Below are 19,332 nucleotides of genomic sequence, written 5' to 3' on the forward strand. Positions count from 1 at the left end.
GGGGTCACAATTCAGTCCATAAAGTGTGCAAGTAGGGTGTGTCCGTGCAGTTGTGAGAGTAAGATGTCTACCATGAGATAGGCTGCGGAGGGCTGGAGTTCTGAGTGGACATGAGCTGAGTGCATGGACGTGGAAGACAGCGGAATTAGAAATTATAGGACCAGGATGGCCTGGCCCACTGGCTCAACCCTTGCAAGTTCAAGTGCAGAAACCGGACTGCATTTCCTAGAGAACTTCCTGAAGAGAATGTTCTCTGTCATTTCCTACATTGCTCTGTCCTTCCCCAGCACGTCTGGTGTACTGCACCCTTACTTGGTTAGCTGCAGGAACAGGAACGTGCGAGATCATTGTAGCGCAGTTTTGCGCAGAGAGCCTGTTCACATCTGGATGGCTAATGCTGTTCATTGCTGCACTGGTTACTAAATCTGTCAGGTTTAGGTGAGATGAGGCTCCGCAGCTGGGGCTGCTGCTCACAGGTCCGCCTGCAGAGAGGGAGGTGAGAACAAAAACCGAGAAAGGTGTGCTCAGTTGCTTGGGACTGAGTGAAACTGGTTAATTACCAGTCACTTGATGTCTCTGAGTTGGAGTTTCTGAGTGAGAAACACTCATAGATCAGACAGAACATGACAACCTGCAACTTATTTCCACATTAAGAGGGTTGCGGGGACCAAGACGCGGAGGAAGTGTGGAGATAGTCTCTCAGGTGCCAGGGCCTTCACCACATGGCTCAGATGCCCTCAGACAGGGTGGTGGCATGATGCAATAGGGTGCAGAGCCGACTGGACTCCTTATGGAGAGAGCTGGGGAATCAGGTGTGCCCTTGGGGTGCAGGCTGTTTGCTACTAGGTGAAGGTTCTTAATCCGGGGTCCTAGATTAGGTTTTAAGAATCCATGAATCCCCTAAAATTGCATGTCAACATGTATGTATGTGATTGAGCATTTTTTCTGAGAAGCAGATTCATAAAATTAATCAGATTCTTGAAAGGCTCAAAAGGGTTCCGTGATCCCCAAAAGGAGGGCGATTATAAACTACCGCCCTAGTTTCCTAGAAAAACAGGTTGACATCGGACAGAGGCCCCGGGGAGACTCTAATTGATCCTGAAATTATACTCAAGTGGTGTGTGTGTGTGTGTGTGTGTGTGTGTGTGCGCGCGCGCGCGCGCGCGTGTGTGTACGTGTATTTTTCTAGAAAAAGAATTCAAGTCTTCCCCAGGTTTTCAAAAGGGTCCACAACCCTCAAAAGGTTAAGAACCTGAGCTAGGTCTGGGGCCCAAAAAAGTTAGAATTGCTATGCTTAGCTACTTCTTTCCAGAGGACAATCACACACCTAAAAAAAACAGGGCCCAACGTAAGCCCTGGGAGTGCTGCTTAAAATTTGGGGATAACCAGGTCTGGGGCCCTCCATCAAAAAATACATTGGAGTCATTTTAAGAGTGAAGTGCCCAACCGCCGGTGTGGTGGTCACAAAGGCATCAATAGATGGGAAAACAATCTTAGCTCCCTCCCTCTCTGATGGCATATTCCCAGGTCTTTCTCTTCCAAAGCCCCGTGCCCCAGCTTTCAGAAACCCAAAGATCTTACTTATGGAAGCTTAAAATTCATTCAGTACGGCCTTACTGAGCACCTACTATGTGCCAGGCTCTGTTCTAGGTGCAAAATGAGACTTAAACAGTGTTATCGATCTAGGCTCGTTTCCTGCCCGGCACACGGGTATTCTGGGGCACTGCTGACCAAGCGCGCTCTTCCCAAGCTTAGCCCCCGCGGTTCCTGGTCCCGAGAGGCAGAGGCCATCCAACCCGCCGCAGTGGGCTGGGGGTCGAGGAGGCGGAAGCAGTACCTGCGAACAAAGCGGTGAGGGAGGCTGGAAGGACGCACGGGGCCACAGCGGGTGGGCTGGCTCCGCCACCGCGCGGCTGGGCGGGGGCAGGCGGGGTTGAGTGGGGGCACCGCCGGCGGGCGGGCTGGAGGCTGGGGGAGGAGACGCTGCCCGCGGCCGCTTTCGCCACCGCGCCTGATCTCCGAGCTGTGCTCGCGGGCCCCCCGCCCTATGGGGCCCGTCGCGAAGCTTCGCCCTCCATACTGAGCAGTCCCCGGGAGGCGCTCGGACACGTTCCCAGGCCGGATAAAGACCGGCTCGGCGCTCGCTCCGCAGCGCGAAATCTCGCCACCTGCGCGGCTCGCGCGGCCGCTCCGGCCTGGCCAGGCGACGCCAGATCGGTCTCTGGGGGAAACGGGAAGGCAGCGCCGCTGCTCCCGCCGTCACCCTTGGCCCTGAGCGCAGGGGTGGCCGTGAGGCCCCGGAGCTCGCCGTCCTCCCTTCCCCTCCCCCTTGCCTTCCTTCCCGGCGCTTCCTCCCGAGGGACCCCTGCTTCCCATGGCCCAGGACCCCAGCGCACAGCCGGGAGCCCTAGCCCCCTCGCCAGGCCCCGCTGCCTCCTGAAGGTTACGTGCCGGAGCCGCGGGGCGCAGGGGACGCCCGACCTCGCCGCCGCCCACCCCAGCGCCCGCCGCGCTGCGCCGGGCCAGTCTGGCTGCTGGCTGCTGCCACCGCAATCCTGGCTCCTAAATCAGCGCGGGGAGGTGCGCCCTACCCCCACCCGGTTCCCCGGGCTATCCGGGCCGCGATTGGCCGCGCGGGCGCCCTCCACCCCCGGGCCCCGAGCTCCAGCCGCCGCGCCATTGGCTGCGGGGCTCCGCCAGCCTTTACATAAGCCCGCGCGCGCTCGAGTGGAGTTGTATAAAGCGGGCGAGCGGCGTCGGGGCGGGAGGCTCGAGGCCAGCCCGGGACCGGGGCTGGGAGCTGGGAGGCGGCGGCGGCTGAGGCAGCAGCGAGCGCCCGCGCTCCGACGCCCCCAAGCGGTGGGGCGGAGAGAGCAGGAGGATGGCTCCCAGCGCTGACCCCGGAGTGAGTACCGCTCGGTGCCCCCACCTTCTCAGGCGGAGAAAGTTTCTCCCTCCCGAGGCTCCCCTCCGGATCCTCCCGCAGGGGTGGCAGGATCGCCGCTCTGGAGCCAGGGAAGACAGAGACCGCCGAGGCGGCGGCGGCTTTGCTTCCAACTTGCCAAGAGGCTCAGGACTCGACTGGCGCGCGGAGCCAGGGGTCTAGGCGGGAGCGGGGCCGGCGGTGGCAGAGAGGAGGTGTGAAGCAACAGACCTCCCAGCTGGCAAGGAAGGTGTTGGAGGTCAGATGTTTGGGGAGGGGGCACCGGGGCAGAGAGGGAGCGGAGTAGGTGAGGAGGGTTGTGCTGGGGATATTGGGGAGTCACCCAGCCAGCCAGGCAGGCTCAGCAACGGGCCGGGGAAGCTACTGGAAGCTGCTTCCAGGATGGGCGGCTGGCGTTTCATACCTGGAGGAGCCAAGCTCCCCGGCACAGCGCTGGGTGGCAGAGAGCTCCAGGAGCCAGCCCGGTGCGCGGCATAGCTGCCAGCTGCCTTTGCTGGACCGAGGTGTGGTCTCATCGCTCTCAGCTGGTCTCAGGCAAGCCAGCCTCAGGCATTCCAGAGGAACCAGAGGTCTTCCTCTGCCCCGTGGGGGCACATGGAGGCTTTGATGGAGCAGCAGGCCCGGCTTGGGGGCATGCCCAGCAATGCAGTGCACTTCTTCACAGTACAGTAGTTGGGAGCCCTGGTTAGTCCGGGTTCTGCAGAAACCAACTGAAGAATCCAAAGTCATCCCAGGCTGGATGGGGGCATCCCAGAACGGTGAGGAAATGCTCCTGGGGTTGGGGGTGGGTAAGCCCCTTCCTCTGGGAATGACTGATGAAGACTGCTGTTGCTGGTGATGGCGCGTGCACCTAGGCTAGCTACTCTGCCCCCCAGGAGATGCTCCAGCTCTCCAAGCGGGACACATTCTTGAGTCATACTTGAGATGTCTTCTGGGATGAGTGCAGGACTTCCCAAGTGAAACCATGTGGAAAAGAAGGGCAGAGGGCTCCAGGAATAGGGGACAACTCTGTAACGCTGTCTTGAATTAGGAGAAACTCACGTGGGAAGAGAAATGCCACTGATGGGAGATTTTTTGACCCTGACGGCTTGGGGCTGGAGACACCCAAGACTGAATTAGAGCAAATTCAGAGAGTCACACTGTACCTCACTCTCGGCCATGAGGAAGAGGAGATGGAAAACGGGAAAGTGGGGACATGGCAGTTGTTCTAATATGGCCCTTGAGGAAGCATTTTCTCTCCCTCTGACTTGATTGAAAACATCCTTCTGGCAGCAGGTCCCTAAAGTCAATTTAAGAGGCAACGAAGAGTTCAGGGTCTTGGTGCTGGTACAGTGGACCACGATGAGAATATTCCTGTTTCCGGTTGATACTAATGGTCTCTGGAAAAGGTCAAAGGTAGGCTGCTCAGGTGGGGCTGTATGCTTCACCTGTACCTCATCCCTAAGCACGGCCGGGTGTTCTGAACTCCTAGGATAGCTGCTTCAGCCTGGAGGTCTTTTATGGGAGCCAGCAACCCAGACCCCAAGACCCAGCTCCACCCTCTGCCTGCAGTCAACATTTTTCTGCTGCATTTCCCAAGACCTTCTCTCCACTGGGAATTTGTACAGCGAAATATCTCCTTGTTGCTCTTTCTTCCCTTCTCCATCTGAGCTGCACCTGGTGTTCTGAACCCTGATGTTTATTGCTTGGCACTTTGATGTCTGGTTAAGAGGTCCTACAGCTTCACAGGAGTGTTCCTGTGAATGTGTGGACCAATGACCTATGAAATATTAAGGAGAGAAACATAGGAAGGCTGTCCTTTTAAAGAGCTTGTGACAAGTTTGTTCTCAGTCGGTCTTGCTGCCGGCAGATGCGAATGACGCTGTCCTGCAGGCTTCTTGGTGTCCAGTAGGGGGCGCCAAAGGCACCCAGCTCAGGACCACTGACTTTCTTACTTCTTGCCCTTCATTGGCCATAGTAACTTAACGCTTTAAGCAAGCTCAGGCCACAGCCCCCAACCGTCACCTTTATGATTGAAACCCTCCTGCCACATGCTTTCTGGACTTCAGGTGGTCATGTGATGTCAGGTGCAATGGGGCAGGTGCAAGTACAACATGGCAAGGAAACAGAGCTAGTCCTCATCCCCACCCGCCCTCAGAGATCATTCCTTTGTGCTTGACGCTAGTGTGTTCTTTGAACTCATAAAGCCAAATAACGTTAGCGCTAGAAGAGAGGAACACTGATGAGCATCTAGTCTAACCTCATCTCATCCCCCAAAACTCACATGCACACTTAATTTACAGATGACAAAACTGAACCCCAATAAAAGCAAGTATCTTTCCCAAGGTCATGTAGCTATTTGGTGGGAGAAAGAGGATTGGGTCTTGGGATTCCTAGTCCTCTCCTCGGAGCTCTTTCCGCTCCATGACCTGCTTCCTCTTTACCATGGAGATGGACGGGTGTTCCCTGCACAGTAGGTACTCGTAACTGCTGACAGATCTGAACTAGGTAAACTGGGGAACTTTCCTTTGAATCTGTCATTCAGAGTGAGGAGGTGAGGAGCAGCTAAAGTTCTTGTAATGTACATATACAGGTAATAGGAATTCCTGATGATTCTTTTCCCCTCCTCCATTATCTTGTCTCATTACTCCAAGCAGTCTTTTAGGCAAAAGCAGTGCATCTCCAGGTTTCTGTCCATGCATTTAGGAATCAGCAGTGCTCAGTCCTGCACAGCAGTCATGGAACCCAGTACTGGAGCCCTCCCTTTCTTCTGCTAAGGTGTGCTGGAGTGGGGGTCTCTGTTCAGCAGTCACCGTACTGCCTCTGAGACCTTCAGCACTTCGATCCTGGGTGAAGCAGAGATTTTCCAACCACTACCTGCCCATTCTCCCAATCTTGCTGCTAGCTACCCGCTCAAGGTCAGAGTGCTAGGATGTTCTATTTTTGCAAAATCCTCTTGTTCGGGCTTCTGGGGTGACCTAGAAGATACTACCACTTCCACTGCCCTTTTTCTATTCTGTGAGGCTGGCTGTCGACATCTGAGCTGGGCCCTGGGAAGGCGGTTTGCTGAATGGCCTGTGGGCTGCCCCCTCTGTTTCCTCTCCCACCCTGCTCCTTTGCACACTGTATGAAGTTCCCCTCAGAGCCTCGGCACACTTGGTGGTGACCCTCAGGAGGAACCAGTATTGCCACGCCAGAATTCCAGGAGGTGGGTCCTCTTCCGTCTCTAAGGCTCACCCGAGCCTTAGAGGATGCTTGTTGCCAGGGAAGATGCTTCCGTTTCCTCATCTCCTTCGGGTTCACAGATAAGTTGGGTGTTTTTCTTCGGGGAGAGGGTGGCAGTAGGATAATGGGGATCACCAGAGAACAACAGTTCCTCCTTCACAGTGGGGTTCTGAGAGGCTGTGCTCACAATCCGCGTCAGCTCCCAGCTCTAGCTGAAGACTTGTGCCCGCATGGTCTGGTTCTAGATAAGGCCAGAGGAATAGAATTACATAAAATGTAGCTCTAGCACAAGATCTCTGGCTTTCTGTGCGAATGGGGGAGAGGATAGATAGTTTGAGAAGTGACATTAGACACTGAGAAAACAAGAAGTTGCCCCTTTCATGAGCCCTACTAGATGAATGACACCTCACTCTTCCTGGAAAGGACAGCATAGTGGAAAGGACACAGGCTTAGAATCTGGATCCCTGCTTACTGGCTTAGAGACTTTGGACAAACCACTTCACCTTTGCATTCCTCAGTTTCCTCCTCTGCAACATGGTGAAGCTGGCAACCCTGGGATGAGGGTAGGACAGTGAAGCTCAAGGAAGACAGTCTTTAACATGCCTCTGCCCTTGGTAAGATATACAGAGGTATTGGGTTAGGAGGAGATATTACTGCTGGGAACTACACTGTGTCTTTCCTTTGCCAGCAAATGAGACCAAGTGTCCAGATTTGCACATCTGCCTCTGCTCACAGCAACATTTGGGCTGATGGACAAAGCCTTCTTGGCAGGGCTCCCTCCTTGCCTTCTTCCCTCCCCCACCTTGGGGCTTTCATTTTGGGGTTCTGCCATGCTTGGAGAAGAGAAATTTTACAGGTCCCAGGATAATTCTGAATGTGATGGAAGGCCCTGAGCTATTGATTCCTAAGGAAGGATCTTTGTGCTGGGAGAAGCCTTCCTCGGAGCCCAGTGATTTAAGAGTGCTGACAAATCCGTGCTCACCGAGCCTCCTGCACGCTGCAGATACAGGCTTCCAGGCCAGCCGGGCCTCTGCGAGGGATTTCTGGGGAACCTAGCTGGTTACTTAGGGGACATAAACCTGTGAACCCTCCTTAGGAGAAAGCATGAAATCAATTGGTTCATTGTCACACCAAACACACCCTGGAGCTCTTAGGGCATTTAAGAAATGAGAAGCAGCAAAGGGCTGGGAGGTTGTGTTTAAGAAGTGTGCAGAAAGGTGTGAAGGGGTTGGTTGGGGGAGAAGAGGGGACGGGAAGACCTTTTCCATTGAATCACTTATGATCTTGACCTTATTGAAGTCCTTAGGCAGTGATGAGAGGAGTGTGTCCCAGACATGTGGTAATTTCTGGAGACATTTTTTGGTTGTCAAAAGTGGGGTAGGGAGTGCTACTAGCATGTGGTAGGTAGAGGCCAGGGATGAGGCCAAACGTCCTACAGTGCACAGGACAGTACCCCCTACCCCCAAACAAAGAATTGTTTGGCCTAAAATGCCAGCAGTGCCAAGGTTGGGAAACCCTGGACTGGAAGAGCATTGCAGCACAGAATCAGAGCATGTGAAAGGTTTGAGAGATTTGAGACATATTTTCATCCAACTCTCCCACTTCACAGCTGAGGACCCTGAGATCCAGAGAGGTGAAGACACCAGCCAGGGTCACACAGCAAGCAAGTGGCAAAGCTGGTGTGGAACTCAAATCTTCTGTCTCCTGAGATTGACTTACCTAAACTCCCCCCAAAATTGTTGTGAAGATTAAATGTGAGCTGTGAAACCACTTAAAAAATTATAAATAAGCTATTATTAATATTATTATTCAGAATTAGAGAATTTGGAAAGTTCTATTTCTGGCTATGCCACTGACTCATTGTAGAATGTTGGGTGTATCATTCCCCCACCCTCATGCCTCTGTGTGTGTGTGTGTGTGTGTGTGTGTGTGTGTGTGTGTGTGTGTGGTGGGGGAGGGGGTGGGAAGTGCTCTTAGCCACCGATAAGTATATCATAATCATTATCTCTATAGAAATGTCCAAAGATTTGCCCTTCAAAAACCCTAGGCACTTTAAAAAAAAAGGATTAAAATTTTCCTTGAAAGAAATCGTGTTGACTTCGTAAGAAGCAGAGCGTTTGCTTCTTGGAAAAATTCCAGTATCCTAGCCCTGTACGTTGGTTCCAGCCCAGGAAATCTGATCAACATCCGGAGGAGAAACTGATAGCTCCACAAATGACAAGCGACTAGATTTGTCCCCACTCCCTCCGGGAAGGGGAGGTGGTGACTTCTCTTCCACCCTTTCCTGCTCAGCCTTCTTGGCACAGAGAAGTTCTGCAAGGAACTTCACGGAGGGATGGGAAGGTGTGTTATTAATGAATAAAACCTTATTTATTTAACAGGCATATTCTTAAAGATCTAAGTGACATTTCGTCGTATTACTTTAATTAGCCACAGAAGACTCTTGAGTACAAGGAGTGTAAGATGAGCCTTGTGTTTGTTTCCAGTTGCTCTTACCTTTGTTTGCACCTGAAAAGTCCAGTGACAAGGGCACCGGAATCACTGCTGAGCTCAGGGTGTCCCGTTTCCTGGAAGTGGGACTGCAGGGACGTCCCTTCCTAACAGCAGCCTCCACCTACCTGGAGATAAGCCCCAAAGGGAGGGGTCTAGTTGGTCTCCCTGCCCTGCCCTCCTTTGATGTCTGTCTTTAAGGACCCATGGTGACGTGCAAATCCTGACGCAGCTCAGAAGCATGGGAACCCGAACCAGGCAGAGGAACACTTGTAGGATTGGTGGGAGCAGCCACCTTTGATGTTTTTCATATAAGGCCCATCCGTGGTCTGATGCCCTTTGTGCTCAGGAGTGGGGGTTGTCCCATAGATCTCCTCCCTGTTGCTCCATGAGTGTTCTGTACGTCCAGGCCAGGCCCCGTGGCCTCAGGAGCTCAGTAGTCAGGAATGGAGCAGAAAGGCCTATTGCGTCACCAGCAGTCTCAGCATCTAAGTGATGTCATGTTCCCTTTCACCCTGGTCTCAAAGAACAGGCTCTTTTATTGGAAATCCTAATCATGCACCTCACATCTGAGAAGCTACGTATATCCAAAGAAGCTTTGGCAGGTGGGGAAATAAGTGTCCCCAGAAGGAGAAATGCTGCCTTACAAGCAGTGTGGGGGGACGCACAGTGTCTCTTGTTCTCACCTCTAACTCGGTGCCCAGCACAATGCCTGGCATGTGGAAGGGCTCAAGGGGTGCTCGGTAGGGGAACAGATGAGTTCGGGAATGTAGGTGGCCACTCTGGGACAGCGGTAGTTCTTGATATTTAAGTGAATCTCCAAACGGGGCTGGGTCAGTGAGCCCAGCTTCCCTTCGGGCTGGCACGTGGCACCAGGGCTCGAAACCTCCAAGGCCTCACTGACCAAGCAGGCTTTGAGGAGCCTTTGCAGGGCCCACTCCATGAGCTGGAGGCCAGCTCTGAGCCATGAGCTGGAGGCCAGCTCTGAGCCTTGAGCTGGTTTCTCTTCCCCTTCTCCACATTCTGGATGCTCACGCCCCTCCCTTTCCCCTTCCCACCAGGCCTCCCCAGCTCTAAGTAGATAGATAGGGGATCATTTGGATTTCCACTGAAAACAGACTAAGGAGTGGATCACTGCTACACAGAAAACTTCTCAGGAGGATACTTGTAAATAGCAAGGTCCACTAATGCATTTTAAATGATGGGGGGGAGGAGATAGGACCTTACCCATAGGTTCGTAGGCCTGGAAAAGAACTTTGGAGGTCATCCAGTGCCATGCCCCTCCCCTGCCCCAGAATGTCCAAATCCCCTCTGTCATGCTCTCACTCACTTTTCAGAAACACAGCCAGCCTCTCCATCCTGCCCACTGCTGCCCCACATCTAAAATGCCCTTTCTAAAACGCATGTCTTGGCCCAACTTCCAAACCTCCCCGCAGTGTGATTCCAGCCTCCTTACCTTGGCAAAGCAAGCTGTACGGGGCCCCACGGCTGCCTTCATACAAGACCCCCTCCACCTCCTCCTGCACGCTCCCTTCTCTCTCCCTCCACTTCCACCCCAGACAGCACATTCCAGCAGCAGCAACTGCCTTTGCAGCATGCACCAATGCCCTGTGTCACATCCAGGCCCCCGCCACCTGGAACGCAGCTCCCATTGGAATCCCTGTTCCCCTTCTCCAGAGAGCCTTTCCTGCTTGCCCTTCCCATCCACCTTGCCAATTCATGCCTCCCTCCGAGGGGATGAGCCTGGACTTTGTACCTGTTGCTACTCTGTATTGTGACTCCCTCCTGGTAGACTGCAGGCTCTTTGACTTCTGAAGCCATGTCTTAGTCATCATTTCCAACTTGGCCCATAAGCATCTACTAAAATGCTTGCAGAATGAATGAGTATATTACAGTAAACTGAGGCGTTCCGCATTTGGAAAGTAGTATTTAAGAAGTCAAAGAACTCCACTAGGTCCCTAGACAAATTAGAAACAGAAGCAAGCCTATTCCTCAAAGTCTCACAGGCCTGCACATTCCATTCAGCGTTTGGCAGCTCGTCCTGGAAAGGCCTGGACTCCACCTCCTGCGATGTGTTCATTCAACATTTATTAGCAGAAGCACTACTGTGCCGGTTGCTCCTGCTTCCTGCCGGGGATGGACTCTCTGTTTGCCAGGCCCCGCGCTCAGCACTTAACACTGTCTCATTTCATTTCCCCTTTTACAGACCAGGAAGTCTGAGCATTTAATAATACTTATTAAGGACCTGCTATGCCTTGTGCATAAGGCTAGGAGACTCCATTTGTCCTCCCACTTCCAGAAACGCTATTTCGTTAGACTGCTGGTCTCTGTGGCGCCCCCTAGCCTGGGTCCCTTGAGTTTTCATCTGCCTTTTCTGGAGCAGGACCAAGTCTCCTCTCTGTGAGTGCAGCTGCAGGCAGCGTCTGGAGCGCTCTCCAGGTAGAGGGAAAGAGGAGGAAGCCTTACATTTCCTTGGTGCTGGGGAAGACGCATAGGACATGGTGGCCGCTAAGGCGGGGGCGGGGGGCTGCGCAAGGTGTAGCATTTGCCTTCCTGGCTGGCACTGCAGACCACCAGGATGGGGATGGGGTGGAGAAACGCCGTGACTAATGCCAGTGACAGGCGTTAGCATGCACACTCCACAGGGACAAGGGCTTGTTCTCAGCTGTTTCCCAGTGTTCAGAACAGTGCGGCATAGCATCGGTGCACAAGAATATTACTGAATGAGTGAATGACTGCAGGTCAGCCTCCAGCTTTCTCTCCCACATGGGCCACAGCTTCTGTTTCCAGCCCTGCCCTCCCATAGCCTCTTCTGCACCCCACTGCTAGTGTTCTTTCCAACACACCATTTCTGCCAGGTCCTTCTCTAACCCTTCTGGCTCACATCTCTCACGAGGCCGCCACAGTCTTTTCCAGCCGCCTTAGCCACATTCCTGCCCCCCCGTTGTCCTGACCCCATCCCATGCTCCAGCCATGCTGAGCCTCTTCGCACTACACAAGCCTGCTGGGCCATTGCACATGCTGGGCCCGCTGGCCAGTTCACCACCGCCTTTCTCTAGGCCTTCCCCAGCTGCCCCTGATAGAGGTGCTTTCTCCTTCCACTGTCTTCCAATCTCACACAGTTTAAGACAAGTTTGGTATAGTCAGAGAACACCAATTCTGGAGCCAGTCGGCTTAGGCACAAACCCGGCTCTACCACGTACTAGCTGTGTGATCTTGGGCAAGTTACTTAACCTCTCTGTTCTTTACTTTCCTCATCTATAAAATGGGGACAATAGTAGTACCTACTTCCCAAGGTTACTATGAGGATTAAATGAGATCATGTATGTGAAGGGTTAGAGTAGTGCCTGGCACATAGTTGGCGGTAGGTTAAGTGTTGTTATTACATTCCTCATTAGGACTTGTTACATGAAATTGCAGTAAAAAAATCTTTGTTTGCCTTGTGTACACGGTCTAGTAAATTAGGCTGAAGAACGGCATGATCAGCTCTGAGATTTAGGAAAGGAGGTCTGATAGCCGTGTGGAAGTAGGAAGAGATGAGAGGAGGGGGAGGCAGTCGGCAAGTATTGCTGTTGTTCAGCTGAAGGACAGAGGGGCACATCCCTGGCACTGGGGACAGAAAGATGGGGCAGCTTTGAAAGAGATTCATGAAGCAGAATTGACTTGGTGATCTGATCCAGTGGTCGTGAAGAATGAGGAAGAAGCTAGAGCCAAATATGACACCAGATTTTCAACCTGAGTGGCAGTGTTGAGGTTTGAAGGAGCCCAAGGGATACCATCCCACTTCCCTACTCAGATTCAGGACCAAAGGAGAAGGAGAAAGGGGGAGGGAGAAGGGAAGAGAGAGGCCGGGTTCTGGCAGATGGAGATTAAAATGCCGCCATCATTACAGGCTGTGGAGTGGGGTCCATGGGGCCTGCTGCTGTTCCTGCACCTCCCACGGCAGCCCTCTCTGTGGGCACGGGTGGGGCTGAGCCTGCCTGGTCAAGCTCAGCACATGGCAGACTGCAGAGGGACAGCCCCAGCAAGGGCTCTCCGTGCCCTGCTCTTCCACACTGACCGATCTGACCTAGCCCTCAGGAGGAGGTAGTGAGGGAAAGAGGGAGGCCAGAATATTGCACTAATCCAGGGTTTCTCAGTCTCAGCATTACTGACCTTTTGGATAATTCTTTGTTGGGGGCCACTCTGTGCATTGCAGGACGTTTGCCAGCATCTCTGGCCTCTACCCATTAGATGCCAGTAGTACCCCAACTTCCCTAATTGTGACAACCAAAAATGTTTCCAGACATTGATAGATCTGTGTAAGGGTGGGGTGAAAGGATCAACCTCCTTCCCCCCCCCCCACACACCCCATTGAGAACCGCTGCTCTAGTCTCATGGAAGCTCCTCTGGATGGAAAAGTTGAGGAGCAAGAAATGAATGCTTCCTCCTAACTCATGACCAAGGGATCGGGGCCTTAATTAAAGCAGAGCTAGAAGGACAGCGGGGTGACAGCTGGGTCCTCCAGACCTTTGAGGAGTCTGCTCTCTGTCTGCTCTTCCTCCTCCTGCCTCTCCTGTCCAGCTAGTTTCTTAACATCCTTTAAAATTCAGCCTCGCCCCTACCTCTGCAGAGGCATTCCCCAGCAACCCCACCTCAGCTAATTTAGATCTGTCTGTGCTCCCTTCTCCACAGCACCCCTCACCCTGTACTGCACATGTGGATTAGCTTTCTCCCTGTGAGCCCAGTGCCACCGAGGGACCCATCAGGGACCCACAGGAATTGTCGCCATGAGTGACTGAGCCACGGCAGCCTCTCTTAGCTCTTGTCCCTTGGTGCTCCTTTGTTGCTCTCTGTGCAGATCTGGTGGCCCGGCCTCTGCAGGGCAGGGTGCTCCTGCAGCTGCCTCTCTCCCGTGAGCCTCTGCCCTCCTACAATGTCTGGAAAGGCTCTGTGCTCCCTGCTTATTCCCAACGTCTGAAGCCTTCAGGGCTCTTGCTTTTGTGAGAGCTTGAGGTGGTGTCCTTGGCTCTTTCAATAATTGCTAAATAACTGCTTGCCCTGAAAATTGCTCCGGAGGTCTCTCCCCAAAGCTGTCTGACCCCACTTCAGAGATCTAGGTTGCTTGGTTACCAGTTTTCAGAATTCAGGAAGGTCCTGAGGCCACAGAAAACTGAGTTTGGCTGCATGTGACCGACAGCCAATGCCTAAAGACCATCTAACCTCAGCACTGTCTGTGAAAGGAGAAGGAGTGAGCAGGGAGAGCTGCCCTGCCTGGCCCCCTGGGAGGCCTTCACTAACTCACTGAACCCTTGAAACCTTGACATGTCATATGATTCCCAGGTTACAGGTGAGGACGCTGAACATCAGAGCGATTAAGGAACATGCCCAAGGTCGCTGGCTGGTTTATGGTGATTAACTAGCCAGTGACCTTGGGGTTGAGATCTAGATTCAGGCTTGGGGTTTTGGTTTTTTTGTTTGTTTGTTTGTTTGTTTGTTTCTCTTCATCCTGCTGAGGACTGTTCAAGAAGTTTGCTTATAGAGCATTTTTAAGAAATTATTACTACAAAGCAATTCTTTCTCACCGCCTGAAACACAGGTCCTACCCTCTCTCGCCCTTGTAAGACCCCTCCTTGCCCCTTTCCCATGTCTCCCCTGAAGCAGCAGCCTCAGCTCCTTGCTGAGACACGGCCACTCTGCCGAGCTCTGCAGTGAAGTGTAGCCGCGCCTCTTCCAGGCGGCTCTGCCCGGCTGTCCTCCCATTGCACTCACCCTACCTGCTTCCTACTTAGTGCCAATTCCACCTGTGCACACCACTCGCACGGCTCTAATGCAGGTGCCCGATGCACACACAAGCATTCAAGAAGACTTTTTAATTTTATTTTTAACTTTTCTCCACATTCTCCTCCCAGAAGATTCAGAGGTTCATAGGGGTATGACAGGCGGTTCCACAATGTGAGGTCATTCGGGGTGCTGCTGCCCTGCTGCTTCAGGCAGTACCACCCTGCTCTGCTTGTTCCCCCAAACTCCATATTCCACCTCCTCCTTTGGCATTCTCTAGCTAAATAGATTTTCTTCATATACTTCAACAAGCTGGTGACGAATTTTGGTATCAGAAACATTTTTCACTTCAAATTAGATTGCACCTTACACTCCCATCTAGGGGACCATGAGTCTGGGGCAGTGGTTCTCCACCGAGGCGACCCCTTCACGTCACTTGGGGAGCTTCTAAAAATATATAGCATTCAAGCCCCACCCCAGACCAACCAAATCAGAAACTAGCTGAAGGTCCTGGGCAGCAGCATATTTCTGAAAACTCCCCAGGGTAATTCTGTTGGGCAAGCTAGGGTTTAGAAACATTTGTCTAGAGCCTTCTCCTACAAGTGAAGTCTGCAGACCAGCAGGCTAGGAATCACCGGACAGCTTGTTAGAATGCAGAATCTCAGGCCCCACCCCAGACCTACCAACTCGGAATCTGCATTTTGACATCAAGGGCCTTAGATGCTTCATGGGCACATTACAGTTTGAGAAGCATTACTTGAAGGAGAGAACAGTTCTTAAATAACTATACGACAAGTTGCATTCGAATCACCTGAAATCTTGTTAAAATGCATATTCTGATTTATTAGGCCTGGGGTGGGACCCAAGATTCTGCATTTTAACAAACTCCTCGCTGCTGCTGCTGCTGCTGCTGCTGCTGCCCTGGGGTCCACTCCGAGCAGCCAGGGTTCAAGGAGCATTTCAAAGATTTCCTTCATCTGAGCCCTGACAGGAAAGGGTGGGTATTTACCAGACCTCTTCCTAAGTTTCCTCACCACAACTGTTTTCCAACCCACCATCAAGACAGGCCGACAGCTTACCCCCTCACTGTCCAGTAGTACTTGGCAGCCCGTGGGCACATCAGGCGCCTTTGACATGGCAGAGGAATGAAACATGAAGTGCAGTTCTCCCTGCCCCACGCTCACCCAGCTCCCCTGGGAGAAGCCACGCACCGGTCTGCCCACTGCAGGCAATCTCAGGATCTACACAAATGGTGGTGTGTTTCTCTCTGGCCTTGGCCCTCGAGAGGGAACTACTGGAGAACTGTGCTAAAAAGCTTTTTGTTCAAAATATGTCTACTATGCTCAGAAAGGAGAAACACACATGTCGGTCTGAGGTTCATAGAAGAAGTCAGGGAGAAAAACTGATGAAGGTCTGTTTGGGAAAAAAAAAAAAAAGACGTCTTTTAATCCCTTATAGAATTTTAGAGCTGGAAAGGACCTTCAGCGATTTACTTCCAAACCATCTTTTTGGAGAAGAAAGCTAGGACCCAGCAAGAATGTGGTTTGCTCAAGGTCACCAAGCAAAATAGGGGTCAACCCATGGGAGTGTTATTTCTTTTAATCTTGCTTTAGGTTATTTATCTGGAAATGGATAACATGGAGTAGCGACTTCTTTCATATGGCTGCTTTAATTAAAAGTTCTACTTTTCATAGAAAAGGTAAAAATCAAGAGGCTGGATCACAGTTCTTGCCCCTCGTGGCCTTCATTAAAAAATTTCTACCGGTTGCTTGTATTACCCTAACAGGGCCTGTCTCCCTGGTGGCGGTGACCCAAAGTGCAGGTATGGTGCCTGGGAGGAACTAACTAGCCTCTCGAAGGTGTACCTGATACCACTTTTCTCTTTCATGCCCATTGCAAACGTTGCAAGCTGATCACAGCTCTCTTTCAAGCCACTGCCAATCAACTGGATTTGGCTCTCAAGTTGAAACGCATTTGCCGTGCCTACAATAGAGGTCATACCTTGAAAAGTCCAGTGACCTTCAGATCCATGCCACATTTCAGCATGTCTGCATTGGTTAGTAAATACTCTTTAGCGTCTCATTTCCCCCCAGCTGCTCATTAATCCAATTATGGCTTTCCTCTATTCAACCAAACTTCCCTCCGACTTGCAAACTCTCATCGCGATATGTTTGCCTTCGGTGATTAGAGAGCCTAATAGCAGACGCTGTCTCATTCAGACATCTCTGTAATTTGGACTGACCTCACTCTGAAAGTGTGACACCCAACATATGCCCTATGAGGACACTCCAAGAACCTCTTTCCCGGGAAGGCTCGCCATAATTAGTTTCTGCCTGCAGTCAGAGCCCTGCCCCTGGGTCTCTCTCTCTCCAGCCTCTCCAGGAAGGCAGTACGGAGGCTTCGAATCATGTTTGGTTCCAAAGGCAGTGCCTGGGCCCTTCACTTTGGTCTCTGAGTCCTGAACTGGAGCAAGCTTATTTGCTAGCAGGAGCGTCTGTCTCCACAATGGGGGAGTGAGTCTTCAGATCTCCTCTTCATTAAGACATCAGCCTCACTTAGCCTTGCTCTCAGCTGCCAGACGCACTGACGCGCTAGCAGGAGAAGTTCCACAGGAGGGGGTTTGCTGCCTTCTGAAGGCAGGAAGGCAGCACCTTGCCTGCAGGACTGGACCTGAGCAGCCTGTGTGGGACTTGTGCCAGCAGAGCTTTCGAGCACTCTGTGAGTTCTGATTCTAGGCCTGCGGGCAGAGTCGCAGGGTGGTACCATCTGTAGCATTCTGAGCGTCTCCGTTGCTCACACAACGAGTGGGTGGAGTTTTTCCACCTCCTTGGCCGTTCTCGTCTGTCTCCTGGGAGTGTGCCACCAGCTCCCATGGCCCCAGGCTGCTCGGCAACACCCTGAGTTATGTTAGAGATATAATAATGAATTATACAATGGATTATACATAATTAATTTATAATAAAACATGTACTTGGAGAAATGGTTTAATTTCTCCAAGTGAATGATGTGCCTCCGCAGTCCTGCTGGAATACATTCCCTAACTACCTGCTTTCTGGTTGGAGGGGATGGTCAGCTGCCCTAGGGAGAGACCGCGGCCAGGGGACCTGCCAAGTCACAGATCCCTGCAGCTACCTCTGGGGTATGACCCACGGAAAGATAATTCTTCACTGCCTCTTCTGTTCTGCACCTGGACACTCAGAGAGGTCTCACCACACCCCTGGACTGTTTGAGAGCTCTTATGTTCTTCATTCTCCCAATCTTTATCCCCGAGTATGGGAGATGCCTGTGTATTGATACTCAACTACTCCTTCCTTCCTTCATTCATCCACTCAACCAGTATGCATTGAATTCCTGTTAGGTGCCAGATGTTGTCCTTGCCTTGATGTTCGTGAGTAACAAAACAGACAAAGGTCCTTGCCCCAGTGGAGCTTACGTTCTAGCAGAGGGAGACGGGCGATAAATAATAAACATAGTAAATAAGTACATTATACAGTGTGTTATACAGTGATAGGGGCTATAGAAAAAGAAAAGGCAGAGCAGGCCAAGGGTGATCAGGCGTGATGGGGCAGGAGGCAGTTTTAAAGAGAATGGTCAACGCAGGTCTTGTGGAACTGGCAGCCTAGGAATTGCCATGTTCTTGGTGAACAGGGGAGGAAGGCACTTCTGTGTTTACCTGGGGCTACATTTTCCTGCGCTGCTTGGGCTACAAGATCTTTTCCAGTAATGTTTGTAACTTTTGGTTTCAGATGTTCAGGATGTTTCTCTTCTTGCTGCTGTGGTTTCTGCCCCCCACTGAGGGGTCCCAGCGGGCTGAACCCATGTTCACAGCAGTCACCAACTCGGTTCTGCCGCCCGACTATGACAGCAACCCCACCCAGCTCAACTATGGTGTGGCAGTCACGGATGTGGACCATGATGGCGACTTCGAGATCGTCGTGGCGGGGTGAGTGCCTTCCACCCTGAATTTGACAGCTGTATCAGTCAGCTTTTGTTGTGATAAGGCTGAGTAACAAATGGTTCCAAAACCCAGTGGCCTGCAACACTGCACATGCTCACTCACAGGTTTTGGCCGGGCTCAGGGGTGGCTCTGGTAGGCTACATCCTTGCCTTTTGCTACAGCATTGAGGCAGTGGAGGGTAGGTAAAAGAAAGGTGTTTGAGCGACAGGCTTTCCAGGGAGCATGCAAAGCACTCTTTTCATATTTTAAGCCTCCTTAGTTATTCAAGTTTTGCTTCCTTTACCAGTGGGACTCTAGCATCTCTACATAGAAGGGACTTACAGGAAGCAATTATGATAGAAGGGGATGTTCTAAGTTGTCTTTGCACAGCATTTTACATAACACTAAGGAAACATTAATTGCCCATTTCAAAGAAAGGAGGAAGATGGATTAAGAAGGATCACTAAACGTCCTCTAAATCATGCCTTGGTGCTGCCTGCTCCCTTCTCTCCTGAGAAGCAATACTGTGTAACAAGAAAAGCATAGGATTGAGAGTCCAAATAGCTGGAGTTCATGCCCTAGATCTACAACTCTCTAGTTCCATGACCTTAATCAGTCCCTTACTTGCTGAGATTCAGATACCTCATCTGTAAAAACGGGGATGTCTGTAATGCCTTCTTGTCTTAAAGCCTATAATGCCAGTGCATTATAAATTATGCCAATTACATTAACAATTGTTATTTATTGTGCACTAATATGGACCAGGCACTGTACTAAGCCTTTCACATGCATCGTCTTATTTAATTTTCCTGACAACACTAGTAAGCATATGATCATCTTCATTTAGAGAAAAGGAAATTAGGGTTCAAAGATGGTGAGCAACTTGCCCTCTGTCAAGTAAATAGTAAGTGGATGAGTCAGGATTTGAACCCTAAGGCTCCGTGATTCTAGAGTTGCTAAACTACATAGTGCAAAGTTTAGGTATCACTTCAAAAAT

The 19,332-nt window shown here is 51.7% G+C and overlaps 1 protein-coding gene across 2 annotated transcripts in view; it reads left to right on the forward strand.

Moving 5' to 3' along the window:
- The first annotated feature begins 1,781 nt into the window (after positions 1 to 1,781).
- The window catches only part of CRTAC1 (cartilage acidic protein 1), a 133,397-nt gene continuing 115,846 nt past the window's right edge, over positions 1,782 to 19,332 (forward strand). The window contains exons 1-2 of one of the 2 annotated variants that reach the window (XM_081074052.1): positions 1,782 to 1,851; positions 18,145 to 18,341. In XM_081074052.1, the coding sequence (XP_080930178.1) occupies positions 18,145 to 18,341 (197 nt within the window). In that variant the 5' untranslated portion in view covers positions 1,782 to 1,851. Of the gene's footprint in view, positions 1,852 to 2,735; positions 2,906 to 18,144; positions 18,342 to 19,332 lie in introns of those variants that run through there. The other variant, XM_081074051.1, reaches the window with a different exon arrangement.

Source organism: Rhinolophus hipposideros (genome assembly GCF_964194185.1).
Source record: "Rhinolophus hipposideros genome assembly, chromosome: 15".
Classification (NCBI taxonomy): domain Eukaryota; kingdom Metazoa; phylum Chordata; class Mammalia; order Chiroptera; family Rhinolophidae; genus Rhinolophus; species Rhinolophus hipposideros.